General features: G+C 37.6%; 1 protein-coding gene across 1 annotated transcript; it reads left to right on the forward strand.

Annotated features, from left to right (window-relative positions):
* Positions 1-1969: 1969 nt before the first annotated feature.
* Positions 1970-20770, forward strand: LOC136856297 (mortality factor 4-like protein 1). Its single transcript, XM_067134044.1, is given in 11 exon segments — positions 1970-2151; positions 3983-4143; positions 4310-4424; positions 4840-4935; positions 5503-5692; positions 5694-5738; positions 11401-11448; positions 14635-14828; positions 16269-16441; positions 16829-16913; positions 18227-20770. Coding segments are annotated over 10 exon segments (1179 nt in total). The 5' UTR covers positions 1970-2151; positions 3983-3995; the 3' UTR covers positions 18312-20770.
* The last annotated feature ends 170 nt before the right edge of the window (positions 20771-20940 follow it).

Consider the following 20940-nt stretch of genomic DNA (forward strand, 5'->3'; position numbering starts at 1 on the left):
CATGATGGAAATAGCATAATATGCGCGCCTATTCACGTTCAACCTTTATCCTACATGTTTTGGTATGTGTTAATAACACTTTAATTGTTTAAGTTGCTGATTTATCATGAATCAGATTCATTCCAACAATCATAAGTGTATAAAACACAACTGAGAGAGTTACATCACCTTGTACGTTCATATCACTGCTATAGTCTGTAAAATTTCAACGGATGACGAAAATATTAATCTATTTATTTTTTACGCTCGATACAATCCAGTCCCTTTTATTTTCAGATGATTCACTCAAAATTACAATATATCTTTGGGATTTTGCAGAGAAATCTATATAAAATCTATAACAACATTACCAAACACAAATATTCGTAAATCGATATAACATCTGTATCTATGGCAATGTTTTGCTAGTCGCTATTGGTAATTATCGTACATCGTAGGAGTGGTTTTTCTACCGTCTCGCAGATTTTAATTCCGAAAAAATGTTATTTTTCAAAATTGAAATAAATATTATATGAAATTTTATTATATATTATTTATATATGTCTGTGTATTACATTTTGTTTATTAGAAGTTATGGATATTTTGAGTATCAAATATTTTTGGTTTAAAGTTCTAAACAGATATATATATGCCTGCGTCTGATATACACTTGTGGATCCAGAAATTTTTGAGGGGGGCATTTGCCCAGGTGCCCCCCAAATGGATCAGCTGGTGCTGAATAAATAAACTTTCTTCAAGGTTAAAACAATATTTATAGATCCATTTTCCACTTGAATATGTATGATTAAATATAGAATTTATAGGATAAGTTATAGAACTGAATAGGATTTGTTGTGATACACCAAATTTGTTCGGTTCAGTTTTCAAGGGTCTCTCTCTCTCTCTCTCTCTCTCTCTCTCTCTCTCTCTCTCTCTCTCTCTCTCTCTCTCTCTCTCTCTCTGGACGCAAGTTTTAATATAGATTTAGAATTAAAAACTTTGCACAAATAACGAATTAAGACTGTTGCAATAACTCTGAATTTCGTTGTAGCTTTGTCAGTAAGCCTTTACAAATAAACATTAAAATCGCCCCCAAGAAACTTATAAAAATCCCTTAAAAAACGACACCTAATCTCCCCTTCCCAAAATCCACGTAAATTTACTTAAATGTATAAAGAAAAACCCTGACCTAACCCCCTTACAACACCTAAAACCCACAAAACCCCCAAAATCCCATGAAACCCTCCAGAATTTATAAAAATATATAAAAACCCCTCATAAAACAACAACTCGACCCCAATAAGCACCTCAACACATGTAAAACTACTTAAATGTATAAGTAAACAAATCAAAATAACCCTCGCACAACCCTAAAAAACCCTTAAAACCCCCAAACAACTAAAAAAAACCTGAAACCCACCCAAAAAACTCAAAACCCATTAAAAAACGAAAACTTTACCCCGAAAAGAACCACAAACTATGTAAAGCTACTTAAATGTATAAAGACACAAACTAAAATAACCCTCTTAAAACCCTAAAAAAACATTAAAACCCCCCTAAAACCCTTAAAACCCCTCAAAATTTATAAAAATACACAAAACCCCTTAAAAAACGACAACTCGACCCTGAAAAGCACCACAACCCATGTAAATTTACTTAAATAAATAGAAAAACAAAGTAAAATAACCCTCATACAACCCTTAAAAAAACATTAAAACCCCCCAAAAACCCTTAAAACCCTCCAAAATTTATGAAAAAACACAAAACCCCTTAAAAAACGACAACTCGACCCCGAAAAGCACCACAACCCATGTAAATTTACTTAAACACATAAAAAATAAACTAAAATAACCCTCATACAACCATAAAAAAACATTAAAACCCCCCAAAAACCCTTAAAACCCCCAAAAATTTAAAAACCCCAAAACCCCTTAAAAAACGACAACTCTTCCGCCAAAAGCACGACGTCCGCCACGACCATAATAAAGGCGAAGAAGCATCGTCGTCTTCTTCCTCCTCCCACGGACACAAGCCTCGACCTTTTCGAACGAGATTCGGCCCCTTCCTCGTCGATCCCCGGTCGAGTCGCCGGATGAAATCGACGGAGCGTTAACCGGAGGGTCGACCCATCCGACGGGAACGCCGTCGTCGAGGCGAAATCAGGCAGAAGAGGTAAAAGAAGGAGGATTTCTTCGGCCGTTCTGAGGGAGGAGGATTCCGCCGAGGCCTTCTTCGTCTGCCATGATCCTGCGAGGACGTTGAGGTTTCGCCCTTTTCGCGGTTTTTCGCGGTTTGTTTCGGGTTTTCGCGGTTTATTTCGGTTTTATAAGTCGGGTTATATTATTTCGGATTTTATTCGATGGGTATGTCGTGGCCCGCGGTTTAAATAAACCCGAAATAAGGGTTTTTTTTGGGGTCCCGGGTCCCCCTTTTAGCCGTGATGTCGTCCCCGATGGCGTTTTGTCTTCCGTGGTTTATTTCGGTTTAAATAAACCATTTTATTTGAATTTATATCATATATAATTTATATTTTAATATATTTCTCGCCTTACGGTTTAAATAAACCCTAAATAAGGGTTTTGATCTCAAGACGATGCCCTTTTGTTTTTCGGGTTTATTTCGGTTTATTTCGTCTGAATAAACCGGTTTATGGTTTATATACAATACATAACGTATATTTTAATACATTTCTTACTTTACGGTTTAAATAAACCCTAAATAAACCTTCAATAAGGTTTGAATTCAGTTTGTTGTCGAGCCATGGTATGGGGACGATGCCTCGTGGTTTATCTGCGGTTTATTTCGTGGAAATGAGCCGGTTTATGTCATAGATAATTGATATTGTAATATATATCTTGCTTTACGGTTTAAATAAACCCTAAATAAGGTTTGAATTCGGTTTGTTGTCCGAGAATGTCTTCGTCAGCCGATACCTTTTTTTTGTTGGTTTATTTTGGTTTATTTACCGGTTTATAAATAGATATTGTTTACGTTTGATCGTATTTATGATTAAACCGTTTAAATAAACCCAAATTCAGGTTTGAATTCGTCTGCCGTGATTTATGCCGATGCCGTTTTTCGGGTTTAATTTTGTTTTATCCAAATAAACCAGAATATATAATAATTTCGTGGTTTATATAAACCATAAACAACTTCATTTTAGAGTTTTAAGTAGGGTTTAGCCAGCCTAGGCCTCTGTCTAAATCGGCCGAAGCCGTTTGTCGGTTCGTTTTGGTTTATTTCATCCGAATAAACCGGTTTATGTATCTAAATGATTTATATTATTTCAATATATGGTTTATATAAACTGATTTTATGTATAGGTGGTTTGCAAATATTAAATATTTCAATTTATGGTTTATATAAACCATTTGTAGCCTATATAGGCTAAGCGGTTTGCAGTATATTAGAATATTTCAATTCATGGTTTATATAAACCATAAACTACACCGTTCAACGGTCAATTTGGTTTAAGTTGATGTAGGCCAAGTCAATCAGTCGTCCATTTCTAAATCGACTGTTAAAAAAACAATTATGTCATAACGCATATTCTGTCACGTCACGTTCGACTGATTCGTCTTACAATCATCGGCAGTTGTTTCGAATCATCCGCAGTTATTTCCAGTCATCCACAGTCATTTCCAGTCATCCGCAGTCATTTCCAGTCATCCGCAGTCATTTCCAATCATCCACAGTCATTTCCAGTCATCCGCAGTCATTCCAATCATCTACAGTCATTTTCAATCAGTCATTTCCAGTCATCAGTCATTTTGTAATTTCCAATCATCCGCAGTCAATATCAATCACCCGCAGTCATGTCCAATCATCTGCAGTCATTTTCAATCATCCGCTATAATTTCCAATCACCCGCAGTCATTTCCAATCATCTGCAGTCATTTTCAATCATCCACAGTCATTTTCAATCATCCACAGTCATTTCCAATCACCCGCAGTCAATTCCAATCATCCGCAGTCAAGTCCAATCATCCGCAGTCATTTCCAGGGCAAGCTGAAGGATGCACGCGAACAAAGGACCGTCCGAGGAATCCCTGGCCACCTCCTCGTCTCCCGCCCCCAGCGACAAGAGCGTCTCGTCCGCGACCCCCAGCAATGCCCCCTCCTCCACGGGGGACGGCACGGCCCCGAAGACGAAGTTCGCGGAAGGTGAGTTCCGTCGACGGAGGCGGGTCGTAGGGGGGAGCGTGGTTTATGTGGTGGATGTTACGTTGTCTTATGTTGCCGGATTTAAACGCACTAGATATCTTTCCAATTTGCTTCCATTAGGAAAAACTTACAATTTTTTGCATTAATTTCGTTTCAATTTCCGCAGGTGAGAAGGTGCTGTGTTTCCACGGGCCCTTGATTTACGAGGCCAAGTGTCTCCGCGTTCAAGTCAAGGACAAACAAATCAAGTATTTTATCCACTATGCGGGCTGGAACAAAAAGTGAGCGGACCTGTCTTGCCGTCGTGGTTTTAAATTTAAGGGTAGTCTTGCCGTCAGATGTTAGTGCCGCTAAATATGGAATATATTATTTAATTTTTTGTAAATGTTTTGTATTTATGTATGAATGGATTCTTACGCTATGAAAGAAATAGGGTTTTTATATCATGAAAGGAAATCTACTGCATTTTAATACTGTTATCAGGGATTGCCGCAGCCTTTTATCCTCGAATATTATTTTGCCGTTTCCCAAAAATGTCTCTGGTCGACCTGTGGGATTAGGGTCCAACAAACGACTAAATATTTGTCAGTATCCAACAGTAATACATCAGAAATTTTTCTATATATAAGATAGCACGTAGAAACTCCTTCTAATTCTGCTTCTTCGAAAAATCACTCCACACGACTATCATTGCAGCTGGGACGAGTGGGTTCCGGAAAGCCGAGTCCTGAAGCTCAACGACGCCAACATCAGCCGACAGAAAGACTTGCAGAAAGCCCACGAGGCGTCTTTGTGAGTCCTTCCTCGTTTTACTGAAAGTTGTTGGTTGGTTTCCTTCAAATTAGGCTGGAATTTTTAGTTGTTTCAATTCATTTTTATATTTCTTTCTCTCTAGGTGTTTATTCAATTCAGAAACCTTTGGATTTTTCCTATTAGTAGTTTTTATTACCTTGTATATATCTTTTCGTTTAGACGTTAAGTACAGGGACCTTTGAGGAGTGGCGTCATGCGAGGCTAGTGTTTGCTAGGAATGATCTAGTAGAGGGTATAAGATGGGTAAAAGTATTTTGGAATTAAGATTACGAAAGTAGTATTTAATCTTTCGTCATAAATTTAAAGTTATAAAACAACCAATGTACTATCTCCCTGCATATTGCATATAGAAGTTGAATTTCATTCTTGCAAGATTGAAGATTTTTTATTTTTGTACAAAAAGAAAATGATTTTATTGTCAAGCCTTCAACCTAACCTTCCCAAATTCAGCTTAAATATTTTATATAGAAAGCATCGATGATTCTTTCATCATTACACAAAGTACGTTACTTATCACACAAACTCTTCATACAATCCTCCCCCCAGGAAGAACAAGAAGACAAAAAAAGCCTTGGAAAGAAAAAAGGGAACAGGTGGCCCCACGGGCGCCGGGTCGGGAAACACCAGCAGCGGGGGTGGAGACGACTCCCGATCGTCCACGCCCTCTAGCAGCGGGCCGGGGAAGCGGTCCGCGGCCTCCACCCCGACCAACTCCAGCTCCGTCAGAGACGAGTCAGGAGGCGCGGAGGAAGCGGTCAAAGTTAGACTCGTCCGTTGAATCAGTAAGCTCGAGTTTCTGTCTTGAACTTTGCCTAAAGTTCGTATCGATTTTACTTGCTTATTTAAGAACGTTTGAACTTTTTGCCTAACATTCTTATTATTTTTATTTTGTTTTTAAGAATCTTTAAACTTTATCTCCTTGTGAACTGTAAAATAATTAAGAAAAGTAACCTACCACAGAAGAAAGGAACAATAATACAATTAAGTCTGTCATGAAAGGTGCTTGCGATTTAGAGTCTTGAAAAAATTGTTTGCCTTCATCCTAATATGAAATCATTGCTATGTAAAGGTATTTGAGGTGTCCATATTATCATCAATTAGTTTTGTTCTGGAATCCGTTGGGGAGATTGTTTCGCAAACGGGATATTTGTTGAGAGATGTGTCCTTAGGCTGTATAAATAAATACGAGATTGCCAAGGCTTTGTTGATGTAGGCATTTGATGTAGAAGGAAAGGAACGTTTAGTCAGGAAATTAGCAGAACAGGGGGCTATGTAGAAAGGTCTTTTTGTGAAGACGTCCTTTTTGCCAGAGGACCATGTTACAAATTCATCAGAATAGGAGGCTGGTTGAAGATGCATTTGATTGTTGAAGAAGCAGGAGTTCTCGAAGTTATATATAGATCGGGATATTGATTGCTTCTCGGTATAGTAAAGTCTTGTCCGTCAGTGTGAAGCAAATGAATTCTAGAGGTCTTACTGCTCACGAGAAGCACCCAAAGGAGGTACTTAGAATGACTGGTATGACTCCTGGTTGAGAGTTTCTGTCAAGTAGACACATGCTTTATGAGAAAGAATTAGAGATAAAAAATATTTATATATAAATTGGATGCATAGTATTGACACTGAGTGTTGAATTGTTTCAACTTTGCAACAGGTAAGGTGAAGGAGGGTCCTACTTCTTTTCACCTGTGTGTATGTGGAATGAAACCACTTTACTTGTGACCATTGTTCTCCAATGTGCATTTGCAAGACTTGGTGTTCCTTGTTGCTTCTCATTTGTGAACTTTTCTCGTGGAAGGCGTCCCCTTCCATGTTTTTAGGCACTGTTTGTAATCACTGTGGAGACAGTCGAGAGCTTTTATTAGCCAAAAAGCTTAGCAGAAAACGAGGGACAGTCCTTCGTTCAGATTTAGGTTATCATTGGTGTTCCATTCTCTTGTCTGTGTGTAGTGATTGATGTGTATTTTTGTAAGAGAATCAGTTTCAACAGTTTTGAGGGTACTGGGATTATTAAATTCTCTCTTCTTTTGCTTGCAGGGTTTTGTAAACAATCTAGGATATAGGTCCAGTTATGCATTTTCCAATTTATCACATTTTTATATGTAATTGGTATGAGAAAAGATAAATAAAATGCTTTCCCAATTTTGCTGTGAGACGGTCTGTTAACAGAAGTAATGATTTTATGACTATATATATAAAATATTTAATGTTTTAAGAATTCCCTGTAGATGTGCTACACCTATCATCATCACCATCACGAACTTGCATCATCATTCTTGTAGCCCTCAGATTTGCAGTGTGGTTTGTGCTAACACCAAAGCAGAGGTAGGAACTCCTAGTGCACTTTTTGGGAAAGCCGTAAAAGTTGGTGCTGCATGGCTCCTCTACTTAGATCTTGCAATTCTCTCCTCCTGTGCTGGGTCTTGCAATTCCCTTCCTTTCAAACCCACATTTTCCTCATATTTTCACCACTGTCACCACCGCTCTTGCACAGTAATTTCCGAGACATCGTTTTGCATGTTTCTGCATGAGGTGGAAGGGCAAGAAGGCCTATTTCCCTCTTCTACGCCTTTTGCTACGGACGCATAGTATATTTCCCACTTTTCCTCAAGGTTTGTTTTTACAGATTTCCCACCGAGGACACGGCACGTCGAGTTTTGTGCGAAATTTGAGTTTTTAGCCACTGTTTGGTGCCTTCGAAACTTGTGGGTTCTTTTCGGGGACGAAAGCTTTCATTTGCACCACGTGCTTCTTCAAGAGGGCCTTCTCATCTCTTTCCTTGCACAAAACTGGGTTTTGTCAGTTTTCAAGTTTTGTCACCTGAGTGGGCCACTGCACACTAATGCTATGTCTGACATAATAATAGAGGGAGGTGGGCTTCTTGGTTTTCGACATGCCTATTTATTTCAGGTTCCATGTGAAGATTTCTTGAATTATACCTGTGACAGTTTTATCACATGAACAACCAGTTGTAAATTGTGCCTGAGAAGTTTGAATGGTTGGGGAATATTTTACTACACTTTTGGGAGTGTCAGTTAATGGGAAAAAAGTTTAAGGATAATTCTTCAAATGATTAATCACAAGTGGTTGTGTTTGAATTTTAATATGAAGTAATTCCAATGTGGTACCCCTACACATCCATATGATTGGGACACAGTGGTTTGTATGTTAAAAAGTTTGGGAGATTCTAAGGCAAGTTAGGTAAGAGTCTTTCCGTTGTTGTATAGTACATTTAGCCTTCGTTAGCAGGAATGGTTCTCTCTTTAGAAATTCCATTGGTACCTCTGTGACTTATTTTTCTGTCAAAAGAGTTATCGTGCATAACTCTCCTCTCGTAAAATATATCTTAAGCATGCCCTTGGTAAATAGGCTTTCCATAGATGTATGTATCAATTTTATCTGTAATTTTACAAAAGGGTTTTTATATAACTTAGTCAGGAGAGAGAGAGAGAGAGTGATTTATTTAAAAGATACACATAAGATTTGCTGGGAGTCGTTTCGTGCAATGAGGAGGACTGTACAGTATCTTGTGTATTCATTATGCTTAGAACTGAAGATTAAGTAATGGACTTTGCTGTTTACTTTTTTGGCTTGGTAGTACTTTTCTTCCAAGAGGTTTTATCATTGCATCTAGGTTCCTCGACCCATTATGGAAATGTCCACTTGCAGGAGTAGCTAGTTCCCATTCATACCTTATGACAGATTGTGGTGTTTATTTATAGGTTATTGATTAAAGTTAGCTTACCCAGAATACGTGCGGGGACTACAAGAGACTTGAGAAGGAAGCAGTACCCCTTTAGCAAAATGGAAATTGTAAATGAATTTGAGTACTGCCTACATGATTGCATGAATGTTTGAACACAAGGTTTTCTTTTCGGGTAATCAGTGAAGGGTTTCATCATGAGTTCCGTTGTAGCGTTGTTTTGGTGTGATTTATCTCGAAACAGTTTCCTATGCAGTATTTTGTTTTGGGATCGACTTGGTGTACCTGCTTTTAGAAGCTGGTCACAGGCAGACTTTTTGTTTGTCTGTTGAAAAGTTCTTACGTACAAACCATTTTAACTGCATGTATGATTCATTTTAAAGGAGTTTGTGTTTTTCATTTATCATTTGTTATATTGTTATATTCTGTAATGCTTCCATTTAAAATTATTGCACGTTATAAACTTATAACCATTTTAACTTTTCTGTAATGCATGTACTTCTCTGAGATTCATTGCAGAAATGTGTGTGGATAAATTTCATTATTTTGTATCTCTCTGTCCTTCTTCCAAGTTTGTGATGTTAGGGTAATGGCAGAGTTTCAGATGTCAGCAGATAGAGGCTAACTCTCTCACAGCCTGAGTGGTTTGTTGGGATATTGATATAGCAGATTTGTACCACAGTAATGCAGGTCTGATATACTTCGCCATCTTCGGTTCTTTTATCTCAAGGCAGACTTGTACGTATTTTTCTCCGTACATCATGGACACTTTGAAAGGCTATCATTCCTTCTCAGTCATTTGAAGCCTTGTCTTGAAAAGCCTTGTCTTCAATTGGACAGGTGACCTTTGAGGAAATACTTCATTTGGCCCCTCTGATGTTCCAGATTGGGACAAGACAGTTCATCTGTAAACTGTTCAGTTCATATACGAACAACTTTTACAGCTGATTCAACCAGGACACGTTTCTCTGTTCCATTTAAAGTCTTGCGCTGTGAAGAAGCCAAGATCTTCTGATTGAGACACTCCTTGCTGTCTTTGCTGTAAAACAGCGTCACATTTCTTTTTAGTGTTGTGGAGTTGAAAAAGTTCCGTACCCTTCGTGATTTCTCAGACATTCTGTACTGACGTATGATAAGGTTAATTACTTTTTAATGTTTGTTACAATGCCATCTGCATTTTGCTATAATCCCATTTGCTTTTTTTATTTTCAGTTGCAGGCATTCTTTTGTATGGAAGCCTGCCCAACAAGTTAACAATATTTTATGGCTGAGTTTGCATGGAAGTGAGAATAAATTCTCTATGATAATAATGATATTAAGCCACCATGATCTAATTTTTGAAATTTTTTTCCATTTACTCTGGGTAACATGAGGCCATTTCACTTATCACAAACCTATCAGTCATAATAAGCCCTCATTGCAATCCATGATATTCCCTGGGCTCACTTGCCTCTTGTTCACAAAAGAAGAGGAATGCTCTGACAACTTGATTGCCACCTGGACTCTTAGCCATCCTGACAACTGCCAACATTATGATGTTATCAGTTCGACTTACAGCACCCCAGCTAGTTTTTTCCAGCAGTTATGTGCCAGCCTGAGAAGTAGTGACTTTCAAAGTACTTTATTGATGAGGAGGAATGGCCGTTATTTAAGAAGGCTGTCTTAGCCCTCTATCCTAGCGACCAGTAGATTTACGGTTTTGTAACGACAATACTGAGAGGTATGAGGAAATGTAGACCTTATCTCAGTCTTTCTGCCTCCCGTCTTTTCATTTAAAGCCTTCCTTTTTCAGAAGTCTTTTGCTGAGCTCTCAGAGTCGTGTTAAGAGCTTTCTTCTGACCTGGTCGAGCCGAAATGATAGACTTTGTATTGAACCTCAGGATGATCTTGTTCCATTACTGGCCTTGAACCTAAGTAGCAATTTGGTCTTATAATTGATGGGGATTTTTATAACAAGCGAGTTTACATCACGGACTTATGGTACAAACTCGTCACTTCTAGTTCCTGTATAGTGCTTGCACTGTCGTGCTTGCGTGCGCGGTCTATACACGAGGTTGTTGGCTGAGAGCTCGTGTTGGCTGAGGTCCAGGTAGAGCTAGTGTCGTAGCAGACGGCCCCCTTTGACACCAGGCTGTGTGTCTGGGGAGCATGTTGAGAGCTCGATATGATCAGTGGGTTGATAATGAAAAACTTGTTTCAAGTTACACGTGACTAGAAATGATTTGGATGTTGCATATAGAGGAAATTTCATGAAAACTAATTTTGTACTTTTTGGATACTGTAGCTATTTGTAGATTCATCGTCATGCAGAGAGATCTCATGTCTGATGCCTAAAGAATTTCTTTTACAGGGTTATGAAATTTGCCAAAGATTGCTTTGAGAAATGAAAGCCAGTTCTTATTTAGAGATTACTAAAGATTTTTTTATGATATGGGTTTGTCGTAGTTCTTTGCAACGCTAAATCTGGTAGAGCAAGCGAGTTGAAACTACTTCACGAGACTACGGCCTGCAGATTTTACCATTCAAAGCATTTACAGGTTATGTATAGGTAATGTAGTGAACTGCTCTCCCATTTCCCACATGAATCAGGTGCAGTGATAAACCTCGAGGTCAACGAATTTCCTGGGAGGTTACAGAGGGGTTGCAGTAACGTAGTACCTTCTGTTTAACGATAGACTTTGTCTCTCTTTCCCCAACTCTGAAATGTATAATACCACGTATTTCCCTTTGTTGTTTTGCAGACTGGAGGAGCGCAGGACCGAGATGTCATTTCACGGACTGTAGATAACGTAATTATGTCTTCTCCGCCCATTCACACCACTGTATTCCTAAGTGCATTTACGTTTTTTTTTCTTGCTACGTTTTACGTTTTAGCCTGTGTTGTTGTAGTTGCTAGTGGCCAGTGCTGCTGTTTGTGACGTCAGAGTTGTGTTTTCCAAGAGCAAACTGTACTTTTTATTTAAAGCCAAAAAGGTATATTTTTATTTATTCATTCAGATGTAAGTTCCTGTACAGTCTTCCACGATATGTGAGGGTTTTTGTTTGAATACATAAAATCTCTATTATGGCATGTTGAGAAGATGAATTACAGGTGGATGATATGTTTGTTGGGATAATAAGTCATTTGCAAATGATTTGGGTATCTTCATTTCTTAACTCGAGTAGTTATACTTTTTTGTAGAGTACTTATTAAGTGACCATTTGAATCAGAATGTACGATAAGTGTATTTCAAACAAGGAAATGTTCATTTATCCAATAGGTCATACAGTAGTTATTTAGATAATTTTACGGTTAGGGAAGGTTTTATCAACCGTCTTTCAACGTGAGGGCAGGAGAGGAGTGCTTTTTGGTAAGAGATGGATAGCTAAGTACTTGCTATAATAGACCAGGAGAAGAGTTTAAAATGTATTCATTTCTCCAGAACAGGAAAAATTGTTGATAACAAGCAATGTAACTTGATTGATAATCCACAAGTTATCCAGTTGGAAAGTTAATTACACACACAAACTAATTTTTTGTGATGTAAATATGTCCACTGGGAATAGTTTTCGTAATCTTGTAGCAAGATCATGTAGGTACATTTCTCTTCTTTCAAAGATGAGTACTTTTTAAGTTGTTAATTTTATATATTTATTGTTATATTTTAGACAATTAGTTTTGGGTTTTCATATGAATTGTAGTTTTCCAGTTTGAAAAACAAATTATCTTGAATGTTACTCTCTACATCTCACAGAATGACTCGATCCAAACCTGTCTTTATGATTTCCTCAGTCGGTAAACATGGAGGTTTTTTATAAAATCAGAAATACTTGCTTTATTCTGACAGTTTTGCTGGACTTTTGTTCCCATATTAAAGTGGGCTTTGGTAGTGGTGGTTACCTGAATGATTTGGTGGAAACGAATGATTTTGATCCCATAGAAGTTATTAGATTTGAATAGGTTAGGAAGTGGACGCAAAATGCCCGTGTTGTTGTACAAGAAAAGTATTTAATGGTTTCCCTTGGTACTCTGTTCTTTGAAGCATCCCCTGGTCTCCAGCTGCTTTGCTTTCAGCCCTTTACTTTTGATCTATTCCCATTGGTCTCTTGCTATTTGGCTGTCCAACTTCCTCAGCTTATCTGATTTCACATTGAAGAACCAATCCTCTTGGCCAGTTGCACGAGTCTGTGATTGGTGTCCCCTTTCAAAACTTTATAGTAAATATTTTATAACTTTTTCTGTATTGTGTCACCCCTGATAGATTTAGGTTTAAGCTTAAACATATGTTACCGTTTTAAGAACAGCTGTTTTGGATGTCCTAGTGGAGATGACCTGTAGTCATTAAAAAAAGGAAAATGTGCTGGTAAACATTCCCATTTTGTGAGTACAGTAATTATTGGTAAGATTGTTGTTGTTATTGATTTTTAAAAAGTCCAGAGGGAATGTGAGAAGTAGGAGACTGAGAGACACGCAGATGTGGCAAAGGGACTTCAACGATCCCTCAGCGAACCAAAAGAGCACTGTTCTAGGTGCAATTAACGAGTACCCTGTACGAGATTAACAAGAGGAGTGTAAAGGGAGTTTTGGCTGAATATACCAGCATAGTTTAAGTTGACATAATTCTGCTTCATTTTGGCTATTTATTTATTCTTGCTTAATCTTTCGCCCTGCCATTTGTTGTCCTTGCATGCAATATAGTGTTCATGGTGGAATGATTTGCAAAATGTAGTTTGAAGGTTTAATTTGTGAGAGATTGATTAAGATTTTTCAAGGAAAACTCAGTTGTTGTCGATAATTTCAAAGGGAATAAATTTTAGGTACAGAAAGTTCTTTGAAAGTAGAATTTTTGAATTTTTTTCATGTAGGGTGTGTGTGTGTTGTCAGTAAATTTTTATAATGACATTGTTTTTTTTACAGTTACAGAGTTCAATAGCTCTTTTCGCTAATGTAGATAATTGCGAATTGATTCTTGCGAATGTGATCTATCCTTAGTTTGAATTTTTGTTAAAGTATGCCTGTGTCCCCTTTGAAATTAGAAAATGCTCTTATTTTGTCTAGGAAGATTGATTATTCTAACCAGTCTATGGAAACATGGGGAAACTTAATGCAGGGAACTAAGTACATTATTATGTTTAGATTCATTGTAGGCAGTAGAAGTACTCTAGACCTTTATATAGGTTTGCGAAAGATAGAGGACAAATGTGGTCATTTGAAGATAAATTTCTTTGATGAACAAAGTTAGAGACTTATTTTTCAACTCTCAAACTTCCTTGAATATTTTACTGTGCTAACTTTTGCATGGCGAGGTCATTTTTAGTCCGAGATTTTGTTGCATTGTATCGCTACAGGTCTGGTTTTGTGGTGCCGACTAGCAGCTTGGTGTATATTTTTCATTTGTTTGTGTATTGTCACATTATGGAATGAAATCATTTTCCTTTTAATTGATAACTGTCTTAGAGACGATTTGATATATTTATTAATTAGACTTATGTGCAAATCCACAGGACACTTTTTTTTTTTGTTTTGTTTAAATGATGTGAAGATTTGATACATGGAATACAATTTTAATATAATTAGAAAGCAGTGATATCTTTCTGCAACATTTTTTGTACAGATAAATACCGTAGTCTGTTGGGTTAGATGTACAATGTCCCTTTTTTTTATCTGATCGTACAAGATTGCTTCAGACCATTTGGAGATTTGTGTATAAATACAGACTATAGGACTTATCTTTGAGACATTTATTTTGATAGAATTTAGTAGGTTACAAATACTTTATTGTCCCCCAGAATCACGTAGAATTAACATGCTTTTGAAGATTGAAAGAATGATTGGTTTTTTGTTTGTTACTGGTAAGTGAAAGTACAAATATTATTTTATTGCTTCACTAGACGTTAGGATGTCAAACACTCCCCGTGCTGTGAGTTTTGCTACCGTAATTTCAACACTTCTCGTCATCACCTCCCCAGCTTGATTTCTCGACTCTACGTTTCAGGAAGAACAGTTCATGACGACTGTCGAGGTCCGCGTCAAGCTGCCGGACGAGTTGAAGCCTGCACTCGTCGACGACTGGGACCTCATCAACCGTCAGCGCAAGCTCCCCATCATTCCAGCTCGTGTGACGGTGGACGTCATACTGGCCGACTATATCCGAGCTAAAACAAATACCAAAAGCAATACTCCAAACAAGTGAGTTTGGTCTTGGGGGAAAAGATTTCAATTTTGGTCGTTGTTAAATGATTTATGGGCATGTTTTAATGTTTGTTCGTTCCTTTTACTGTACCTCCAGTCATGTCCTCTTTCTTCCAACTTGCTACCCACCCTCTCCTAATCATTGTTTTATAATGCAGCTGCAAAGGTTTTTCTCCTGTTGCCTTTCAAACCCTTTCAAACCGTCTACTCTCAATTTCCCTTTCAGCTTTAAATGACCTCATACATCCCAGCGCTTGACCTAAATTCTGTATTCCTCCCTTCCGCAATCTAAGATTGGGTTTAAACTCTTTCATTTCATGAGAACCATTACTCTAAATCCTGCCATTTATTAAAGTGACAGCTTTCAGAGAGAACACAGTAATGAAACTCCTTCGGAAATCAGTCCATTTGATCTGGTCATAGTAGTTGTAGCTTTGAAATCAGCACATTCCATTTCCTCCATCTACATGAGGAGTGATCCAGCACATTTTATCATTTATACAGTTTCATAAATAACCTTGACTGTGGACCATATTGCAGACACTTCTGTGAAAACTGAAACTTACTGTTGCATTAGTTCCTACTACAGCAAAACTGCCCCTTGGTATTCAGGTTTATAACGGTAATTAACCCTTAATGAATGGGTATGATCACGTGAGGATATATATAAGAGGTTTTGAGTGATGAACAGGCTAACTCATATTAGTATTAATATGATTTGGACAAATTTAGCGGGAAAGGTGTTCATAGCACTTCAGTGCTCCATGAATGACTTATGGCAACTGTATTAGCTCGGACAGAGGGGGTTCAGTGTGTCTTGAGACTTGATCGGGGAGTGTATTGTATTGTCTTTAAATTTTTTGCTCAAAAATATACCCAGGGATTGCTGTTGGTTTTAGTTCGTACCTTTTATGATAGTGTGTTAGGTGTAATTGTAATTTTGCAAAGAAATATTAGAAAAAATATATACCTCACAGAAAGTTACGCATCTTCCCATCTCGATAAATCTTGTAAATATTTTCCAAATATACTCGGAATTTGTTAACAATTTTAATTTATGTGGTATGATATTGTGTGAGCTGTAATTATAATTTTACAAATTAAAACATAATAAATTATTAGAAAAAACTGTATGACTTGGTAAAATTAGCTTATTTTTACGAGCGTCTTGTAAAAGAGGGCCCACACAGGGTTGTAAATAGTCACTTTCAACTTCCCGTGGAAGTTAGGGAAAAATTTTTAGAATATTTTTTCTTACACCATGTTCATTTACGTATCTTCCACTTTCCATTGATGTGTTATTTTCGTAAATTGGCCAACCTTAAGTTTGCCCAGTCTGGGGTTTTTCTTAATATATATTCAACCCGTCCCTTGAGGGTTAAAGTTGTCCTCAGATTATGGTGGCTAAACTACTTTCTCCTCTATTCTCTGTTTCAGGGAGAGTGCCGTTCAAGAAGTGGTCGCAGGGCTAAGGGAGTACTTCAACGTAATGTTGGGCACTCAGCTTTTGTACAAATTCGAGCGGCCGCAGTACGCAGACGTTCTCCAGGAGCATAAAGACAAACAAGTTAGCAGTATATATGGATTTATCCACCTAATTAGACTATTTGGTAAGATGTCCTTCCTTTTGCGATTGAATTATGGAAAGATTTTCTTAAGACATGTTGAATCTCTGGCTACGGATCTAGTTTAATGTTTTTAGTGAAATTTAGGAAACTAATAAAGTGATAGGTGTGTGTGTCTGTAAAAACATCAATACCATTATTCAGACTTTTTAACTCAAAAACTAGTTGCAAATATAGCTAATGTATTATACAGTGTTCAGCGTTGCGAATGCCTTCTATGCATAATGGCTTCTCTAAGATGATGACAAAATATCTTACACTGATGTAGTATTTTCACTTACTTTTGCATGTTTAATACTTGTGGTGTTATAATTTTACGCAGGGATAGATATTTCAGAATGAACTGTTGCTAATATTTTATCTTTATTTCAGTGAGACTTGGTCAGATGTTAGCATACACGCAGCTGGACGCAAAGAGCGTGGCACTATTGAATTTCCACTTGCAGGATTTTTTGAGGTAAATTCCTTTGAGATTATTTTTGTTTTAGTGGGAAAATGAATGGAACAGATAAATAAAGAACTTTACAGTAGATTATGCTATTCAAAAGGTTACATTCATGTGTTTTCATGCTATATTTTTTAAAAGAAGTGTCATGGATCCGCAGATATTCAGGAATGTATACCTGTATGAGCTCTGCATCGACATTGGGGAAATATTTATTACTAAATTGTATGATACCAGTTTCAGATAATGGGCTGAAGTACCTATAAATATCAGTAGCTTTTAGTAACAGAGTGACAACACCTTTTCATGTGGAGGGGATGTGCATTGCAACTATCTTGCAAAATTTAACCTGCAACTATGCCACTTGTTATCTCGTGTCCAAAACCAGTTGTAATCTTTCAGACGGGACATCTTGAATTACCAGTAGTAATCCATCCGTTTCATCTGTGCTTTCAACCCCTTCAAAATATGTCCCTACCTCTTTTTGAGACCTGCCGAACAATTACAACAGCATTTTCATCTCTCTTCTTGTCCGCGTTTGTACCTGTTATACATTTTGGGCATAAAAATCTCGTACTTAAATTATATTCTGTAACCCTGATCACCTCTTGTGAAACCATCTGTAAGTGTGGAACACTACCAAGTTCAGGCCGACAGCTTTCCTACAAATAGAGGGCCGCTTTTCTGATTGTTCCTTTCCAGTTGCCATAATCATACCTTTTGCTTGAGTTGATTGTCAGTCTTGTCCCCATTCCACCTTTTTTAATGTTTCTTCTTCATATTCCTTTTCATCTCCACTCTAGTTCATTCGTCATGCAGTCTCAAAGAGACGTAATCTTCCGAGGTTGTGAGTTGCATCTCGCTTGAGTGGTTAGTTGATCTGTACGCTTTTTTTTGTTTTATTTATCAATAGTACAAACTCTCTACTTTACTCTCAGATGTTTAGCAATAACAGTACCTTGCGGGAACACCTTGATGCTTAGTACACGACCTATTCTGTCCTATAGTTCTCCACTGGAGCCAACTGACCTACGCATTGGCTGGGACCCTCAACTGCTTGACTTTCTAATTTATGATTCTGGGTCTATATAATTGATGGGTTTTCATTACATAAAAAGCGCATTATCGAACACTAATTACCTGCCTCCCTTCCCACATCCATGGCACGTTGCATCTTTTGTACATGAATGTGTTTGGGGACACTGGACTCTCGAGTAAGGGCCCTATATAACTTGATGGGTTTGTATGAAAGAATATGTTAAATTCATACTTTATTTAGCGATATAATCTTGAGACGAACATCTGATTACCGTCATTTCTTTCAGGTTCACAGTGAAGAACATGGAGACATACTACACCATCCAAGACTACGGCGTCGCCCCGCCAGAGTACCATCGCAGGGCCTTGTAATAGTGAATGACTGTAATGGGGGCCGCAACCTCCCATTACTGTCAAGTGACGGAACAATTGCCATTACTTCCCGGAGTATTTTTGGTTCCTGGGAATTTTTAGTTTAAACCTGTTTAAGGAAATCTGTGCAAGCGAGCGAGTGGATTCGTTCCAGGTACCATGAGTCCGAGTGATGTTGTTTCTGTGTAGATAGATGCTCAATGGATGGGTATGTCGAGTCACATTTGAAAACTTCCAACGAAGATTGGTTTCATTGCTCTTGGAAATGGTCTAACCACGAAAATCTCAGGCAGTAGTAGTTTTCACTTTTATTTTTAACGTGTTGCCAATCATTAAAAGGAACATTTGTTAACAATCATGAAAAGGAACATTTGTTAATCGTTAAAAGGAACATATTTTACCAATCATCAGAAGGAACATTTGTTACCAATCAACAAAAGGAACTTTTGTTACCAATCAACAAAAAGGAACATTTGTTATGTATGTTGAAAAGGCTCTTTTTATTACAGTAAAAATTAAGATACTACTTAACGACATTTTTTCAGTTTCGACCAAATTATTTGATAACTTGGAAAGACGTAACTACTGTACTTGTTTCTCATTAGATATTTTCACACTCTTGTGTCAAGGTACATCTTCTACTGGAAATTTGTAAAATTTCCTGCCAATGCTGCAAATTGCTCTATTGTCAAGGTAACTCCAAAGCTAATCTACTGTTTAATGTGACACGGGTTGGTATGCCGTAAATTGGACAAAGCGTCACGGTGGTGAATAAACTTATAGTACAACGGAGAGCTTCTAACTTCTAAGTGAGCCTCCGAACTTTCAGAGAGATGCGAGCAGATGTTTTCGAAGGTTGTTTGATTTTACAAATACAATATTTTCTCGGCCCGAGCTGTGAAGCAGAACCAGTTTTAGGAGCACAGATTATTTTTCCATGGAATTGTCCCATTTTTTTTTTTCCCATTTTCCTGTGACTTCTCTGCTGTGATAGTGTATCATATTTTTTAAATGTAAATTTGAGGACTTCGATGTCTCAGTTAGTGTTGTATATTGAACCAATTTTGTATTTAGGAGCTAGAGGACAAATTGGCAAACACTCAAATCTGCTGTGGGACAAGTTGCGTCCTGTGTATCGTATGAACTTTGTAACTGGAAGAAACTTTGTTAAGTTCTGTACTGATGTTTTTAATTCCATAATTTTAAGAGTCCGTTATCAGTGTTTGGATTTATTGTATGTTAAAAAAATAGCTCTTTAGGTTTTTAAAACTCTTTTGAGTTGATACAGATAGTTTCACGTGGACCAGTTGTATGTTAACGTGGTCAGAAAATGGTATTCCTTTGAAATGAGATATTCAGGCCGCATGTTTTTGATTTGATGTGACTTAACTATTCTTTGCGTCTACAGGAATACAAACCATTGTCTTTTAAGTAGAAGTATTCCTCCGTTTGAGGTTGAATCAGTCGCTGAAACTTGGTGGTTGAAAGGGGTTAGTGTTCCCCCTTCTGCTGTTAACGAACATTTTTTTTCCTCGCCAGTGTTGAAGTAGGGTGGATCTTCCTCGCACGGTGAAAACAAGGAGTAGGTTTTAGAAACAACGCCTTTCTTTCTGGTTTTGTGATGTCGGACAAGCTTATGACGCTTCCAACAAGTAGGCAACCATTCGGTTTCGTCAAAACTCAGGAAATCACAGGCCGTGGATCCATTCCTGACATTTCAGAGTACTGTAACTTCAGTGATGTGTTCTACTGAAGGGACTTCACCTGTCAAAGGTCCCTCGATCACCATTTAAACCAAGTTTCAACGACCAATTCCAGTCTGTGCTGAGGAATGCTCCTGTATAAAACGTGATGGTTTGTGTACCTAGAAAAAATACATATTTAAAAATTGTCACAGATTGGCTTTCAACAGGTTTGTTTCTCTTTGCTGAAGACTAATTTTGATCCCAAGGATTTCAAGCTTTCAAAATCCACTTAAGGTCAGGTACAAACTGCAGCTACAGTCTAACGACAGTTGTACTTTTGCTGGAAACAAAAATATACCTTTAAATCATTCTCCACAAATAATTTTTCTGTAAAACGATGAAATGGGGTGCTTTAACATTGCTTGTTTTCATCAGAACAGTGTCCGAGTCTCAGGCATGATATTAAATATTAAATTGCTATTAGATTTATATGCAAACTAATGTGTTTTGAAAATTTATGCCATATTTACAAAGGATTCCCTGTATATGTTCCCCACTTTCAACGCTGGGCATTAAATCACCTTTTTCGTTTTAAGTTTGGTTCTCTAAGATAAAATTAAGGAAACAAAAATTTTTTAGCCTTATGAAACTACCTAATTCCACAACACAGGTGTAATGTAAAGATGAAATTTCTAAAAAAACAAAACAAAAAAGTATTACAATATATGTATCTTTATATGAAATTTTTTCAATAAAATTGATACTAAAGTCACAGTGGTGTGTTTCGAATGAACCTCAGCTGGTGTTCTGTCCGGCTACGAAGTCTTCCGACCGGACTGGTGCAGAAGAGACAGCTGCGCTAAGTAACGAGAGAGGTTGGACAGCAAAGTGGAATGGAGGTAAAGTGATTAAGGGGTGAAAGGGTGCTGCAAACACCCTTTAGT

This window comes from Macrobrachium rosenbergii, chromosome 35 (genome assembly GCF_040412425.1).
Source record: "Macrobrachium rosenbergii isolate ZJJX-2024 chromosome 35, ASM4041242v1, whole genome shotgun sequence".
NCBI classification, from domain to species: Eukaryota; Metazoa; Arthropoda; class Malacostraca; order Decapoda; family Palaemonidae; genus Macrobrachium; species Macrobrachium rosenbergii.